The sequence below is a fragment of the Corythoichthys intestinalis genome, chromosome 17, assembly GCF_030265065.1.
Source record: "Corythoichthys intestinalis isolate RoL2023-P3 chromosome 17, ASM3026506v1, whole genome shotgun sequence".
NCBI lineage: Eukaryota > Metazoa > Chordata > Actinopteri > Syngnathiformes > Syngnathidae > Corythoichthys > Corythoichthys intestinalis.
The window spans coordinates 23,816,696-23,822,500 of NC_080411.1; the positions used below are offsets into that span (position 1 = coordinate 23,816,696).

General features: G+C 41.9%; 1 protein-coding gene across 1 annotated transcript in view; it reads left to right on the top strand.

Moving 5' to 3' along the window:
- Window positions 1-919: 919 nt before the first annotated feature.
- The window catches only part of grin3a (glutamate receptor, ionotropic, N-methyl-D-aspartate 3A), a 97,067-nt gene continuing 92,181 nt past the window's right edge, over window positions 920-5,805 (top strand). The window contains exon 1 of the mRNA XM_057818389.1: window positions 920-2,202. Coding sequence (XP_057674372.1) covers window positions 1,471-2,202 — 732 coding nt within the window. The 5' untranslated portion in view covers window positions 920-1,470. The remainder of the gene's footprint in view (window positions 2,203-5,805) is intronic.

The window sequence follows — 5,805 nt, forward strand, 5'->3', positions numbered from 1 at the left end:
CATGAAGGAGTGGTCGAGATTTTCTTTTTCATATATTTACCCTTTTAAACATTTTTTTTTTTCATTTTTTCTTTGTTTGGATCGATTATTTATCATCTCAAATCTTGGGGAAAATGCGACAGTAACGGAAAAAAATAAAACTAAGCGATAGTTATGAGGTAGATATCCGTGACTTTTTTACAAACGCTAATTTTTTCCATTGTGATGTAATTTGTTTAAAATATGTGAATGAATAATTTTTTTAAGTCTTTTTTTTTTTTTTTTAAACGAAATATTGGACATCAATTTATGAATCTAAGCTAAAAATGACAGACATTTTGAACAATGAATATAATTACCTTCTTTTTATGGCTGGGTTGAAACAAAAGCGGTTGCGCGACTTGTGTAAACGGGGGTTTCCAGGGTAAAACGGACAAATTAAAAATAGGGGGCTTAATGCGCCATTAATCTGCTATGGCAGCATATAGACATATTGTTCTATCAAACACAACAGTTGTTTTGACTTAAAATACACCAGTTTCTTTTAAAGAGGAGTGCAAGAGCAGAAACTGCTTTTTCAGTCTTGTCTGTGTTTTCCGCCATAGGCATCTTTGAGTGAACTACGAGTAAAATTCAAGTATGTAGAGGACGGGCCGAGGGTCCTCTTTTTGAAAATCAGAATATGGTCACCCTAGCATTTGGTAAATTTCGAACACTAACTTTCTGGATGGGCAAACATTCTACGCAGGAGGAATCCATTGCTGTGAAACAGCTGCATGCGTAACTGCAAGGTGTCCGAATTCTTATGTGGTGTAATGGCTCTCGTGTGCTCTGTGACACCGGTATTAGGGTGGGGGTAAAGCCAGTAAAGGGTTAAAAATCTTTGCAATGAGAGCCAACCCACTGCGCCCTCGTGCCGACACCAGTGTTGGTATTTGACGTGGACTCGAACGTGTCAACGCGCGCCGCAAGTCTTTTTTTAATGTATACATTTGAATACCTGTTGAGGCTGCGCTTTGGATGATAATGGGATGTTTTCATTTCTATGCCACCAAGCGGAAAGAGAGATTCCACTCTTTTGGAATATGTTTATTAATGCGCAGTGGACATATTTTGTCTTCACGTTCTTCTCTCCCCTGCGTGTTCTTCCTTGCGTTTAATATGTGAAGATTTTATTTGATGGCATAACCTGTTCACTCGCCTTAAAGCTTGAATGATGTAAATCTTTTGAGATGAAAAACGGCACTTTGGGGAATATTTGCTTGCCAAAGCGCGGCTCCTGCCTGTTGTTTGAGTCTGTGGAGGCACGCGCAACTTTACCGGGAGGTGGACCGGCATCTGGAGGAGCAACCGGAGGTGGAGCCGGGGCTGTGGTTGCTGTGAGCGGCTTGAGAGGGCCACACTCTGGGGCCCAGGAGGGGCACCGAAGGAGCGGTCCCCATATTGGGCCAATCTGTGGCCGGATCGGACATCCGGTAAAGCTGTTTGGAGATGACGAAGACGGTGCTGATGATAATGATGGTGAATGTTACCGGCTCCTTTCTGTATTTACTTATGTGCGCAGTAGTCTTTTTCACACCGTGCTCTTACTCGCACCCGCAGCCGTGCCAGGTTCTAAAGCGCATTGGCAACACGGTTCGGGTCGGAGTTCTGCACGTGCACCCTCGCTTACTCCTTGACACAAGCAGTTCCGATGTCTGGAATAACGCGCGGGGTCCAACAGAGGCCAGAGACGGCCGAGCGCATGTGGACAAGCCGCTTCCAAAAAGTGCCGTGGCGGAGTTCGGAAGCCTCCGGAGCAGAGGTTCCGCACCCAGTCAGCGGGGTGGAGGTAGGGGGAAAATTCACGCACGGCAGCGGGAAGAGAATGCGTCGTTGGATAATCGTTTATTCGCACCCAGAGAGTCCGTACTTCTCGCGGTAGAGGCTGTGAACCGAGCCGGGATTCTTCCCTTCAATTTGTCCCTGGAGCTCGTCATGGCTGTTGGCTCCGGGCTCGGCGAGCTTCCCGCCTTCTCCTTCACCTCCCCGGGAAGCCCCGAGGACGAGGACCCGCTGTCCTTTGTGGAGAGCGTTTGTCATACGGTGGTCGTGCAGGGGGTCTCCGCCATGGTGTCTTTCCCACGAAACCGAGACGAGTTTGTCAAGTTGGAGTTCGTGTCTCAAGCTCTAAGTGTGCCGGTCGTCAGTGTTCTCCCGAAAGAGTTCAAGCGCCAAAGTGAGGTAATAATAATACAGTAGTTGTGTTTCGTTCATGTTGCTACTGTGATGTTCGTGAAACTGCTTTGTACAAGATACTTCACCGACATTCAACAGTTTCCAATATTCGCAACTTAGATTCACGTTACAACAAAAAGATATATTTTTAACCCATTGTATTGCAAGTCATTATTTTTTGTAATTTATAAACCAAACAACATTTAGTTTAAAACGTGGTGTCCATGGTTGATTAGTGTAGACCACAGTAATATTTGATAGGCTATACAAAGGCATATATGACCCAAAACGTTATGTCTGCGCAATGTCTTAATAATTATTGAATGCAATCATAAGTTAATTAAAAAAGTATTTGAAATAAAATAAATAAAATTACAAATGAATAAGTCGTTGATGACTCTCGGGCCCCTAATGAGGACACAGGCTCCTCCAGATGACAATTTGGACGAGACGGGGGTTTTGCTGGCAGAAATATTTAACACTGAAACACCATATTAGAGCTCAGCACATCACCTTACCGTCATAGGCGGAGTTTGACTTTTGGGGTAGGGTGGGCGCAATATGTTGGTGACCCCGAAACCCCAGTGTGACCCCAGTGTCAGCAATAAAATTAACTTACAACAATATGATAATAAGTTGAAAATGAGTGTTTTTTTGTGTGTGTTTCCCATCATTGTTGAGGGGATTTCTAAATCAGGCTGCTTAGGACAGCTATACCTTTCGCAAAGATCGTCATCCTTTGAATATGTTATGCCCGCAGGTGTCGTGCCAATGTAGTTACCCCATCAAAAATTGTATCCCCTAGGCAAACCCAATGCGCTGCACATATTTGCTTGATTTCCGTGTTTTGGTGATGTAGTTATCTACTAGGATTTAAAACATGGCCCATCCATTAAAAAAAAAAAAAAAAAAATGTCGTAGAACGTAACCTATGTACTGAACATAAAAAAGGCAATGTTTTACTCATAGGAGGACCTACGTATAACTGTTATTACTGTAATTCAAGTCCTGTCCTTTAATAAACGCCAATGTCCAAAATATATAACTGTGATTCATTTTTTCTGGCTTCAATTAGTTGTTTAAGTCGACATAACACATAACTAATGTGTGTGTGTGCGCTCCCGCAGCCAGGGGATACAATTTTTGACGGGGTAAATACATTTGCAAGACACCGGTGGTGGCTCTGTTGTACAATTATCGCCTTTAGTGGGGCAAATTAAAACTCCGCACACCATTTCAGTGGTGCTCTCTGCAGTTTTATCGTTCACATTTTCAATCCTTGGTTCTTGCTCAGTAGTTGTTGTCGCTTTTGAAAGCTTACGTTTGAAAAAATTACGTATATCCATCTTGCCTCTTCGGTCTTCGGGTTGTTTTGGTTAAGCAAAGCAAATGACCATCTAAAGTGCTATGATATGTGCACATGATATGTTCGAAAAATAATTTTGACCCTTTGCCCTTTCTTTGCTCATTTTATTCATTTTTGTTGTTTGTTTTATTGCTTTACAACTTTTTATTGACAATATTTTACCGGAAAACTCTTAATTTTAAAATTATATATAGGAAAGTCAATTACCATATTGGCCCGAATATAAGACGGCCCTGATCATAAGACGACCCCCTCTTTTTCAAGACTCAAGTTTGAAAAAAGACTTTTTGAACATCAAATTAATTTTTATACAGAAAATAATTATAGTACATCCGAAACAAATGATTATAACAATATATTTGAGCGAAAAATCATGTTATTTTGCTTCATTCAAATCTTAACATCTGAACATTTAAATATGTAAACTAAAGTGCAATCACATTCGTAAATGAATGGCTTCTGGTTTTTGAAGTCTAACTGTAACTGTAGTCTTGAAACAAATCTGAATAAGGAAAAACGTTGCAATAAAATAATGCAAACTGGTTAAACTAAAAAGACTAGCTGAGATCTGTCATGACAGAACATCGCTTCCTTGATATCTGGCCCCATCTAGCGTTGTGAATGGTGAGAGTAGCTGAGATCTGTCATGACAGAACATCGCTTCAATGATATCTGGCACCATCTAGTGTCGTGAATGGGTATAATGTCTAGACCGCGAATATAAGACGACCCCCTCTTTTTCAGTGTTATTTCAATGCAAAAAACACCATCTTATATTCGGGCCAATACGTTACATGGCCAATACGGCGGCCCCCTCTGAACGACATGTATGCTTACCGTTCTGTTTGACCCTACCCGCGCCGAGCCACCCGCCCTTTACGCCTGCAGACTGGGCCCCTTAAAAAGCGCAGGCCAGGTGTGGCCACCCCAACCTTAGCTCCGCCCCGAGTGGCCTGCTATGTAAAGTGTCGACAAAGCTGCAGCAACAGTGAGATGAGGGAGGGTTGTTGCTTTTTCCTTTCAATAAATGATCGAGGGTGATTGCCTAACAGCCAATGATTTCACTCTTGTGCCATTATAACACTGCCAAGTCTGGAAGATGAATACAAGCACACTTGCGCACATCCTACAACCTGTCATGTAGCCTCAAGATGGGCTTTCATCACTTGAGTGAGTACCTTTCCTCTCAGGCATGTTTTAGGGCTTGTAAAAAAATACATGGTTCATATACATCAGTGCTTCTCAATTATTTTCTGTCACGCCCCCCCAAGGAAGACGTAAATGTTTCGCGCCCCCCCAAACTCTCTGCCGCCACTGTAAATAGTATCATTTGTCTATAAAATTACTATTATAAATACGCATCTGCCTACCATTGTTTCCTTTTTTTCTAATAAAGAGAAAAAGTAACATAGATCAACTTATAATAAAGTATAACTTTATTAACATTGTTTTGTTTGTAACAGAGAAGACTTGACGTGCATCAATTTGCCTGAATTTAAAAAAAACTGTAAAAAATAAACTCAAGGTACATTTTTGACCATACAGAAAAATAAAATGTAATAAAATCAGTGAATAATAAATTAAAATTGATTAGAAACATTCACTCATGAGGACAATATGCCAAAAAAACAAAACTGAATAAAAGAAGGAAAAAAAAAAGAGTGTCCTTGGACAGGACAGCTTTTATTTTTGCGGCTCACAGTATTTACCTCCTTTGCAATGGTGTGGAGTTATTTTTCAATGAGCATGCTAACAATGCTCAGTGGATTACTGATATAACACTGACAAAGCAGGACAATTGTTGGCAATATTCGGCACGTTTTCACTGAAAAACAATCAAGCGGCTTATCAATGAGATTGGGGTCTAATGTCTTTAAGTGGCGTCTTATTTGATTTGGCTTCTGGCTGTCCGCTATAATTATTTTTAGACACAGTAACCAGTGGTCTTTCCTCATCACCCACTATATTAAAAGTCAAAGCTAAAAGGCAAACGGCACGAAAAAAGCGCATTCTCGGTGGCCGAGGTAGAACCGTAGGTGAGGGCGATCGTCGTGCCGATCCCAAGCCGAAAATGGCACTTCTCGGGCGGCGACGTGAGAACCGGACAAGACAGTGGGTCGCTGCGTGAGTGAGTCCGGTCGGAAAACGGCTTTCGAAAACGGCGGTGGCACACTGCTCTTCATATCTGTTTTCTGTGTGTGCTGAGTGCTCTTCCTTAGTTCAAAAATACTGCGCGCACTCTG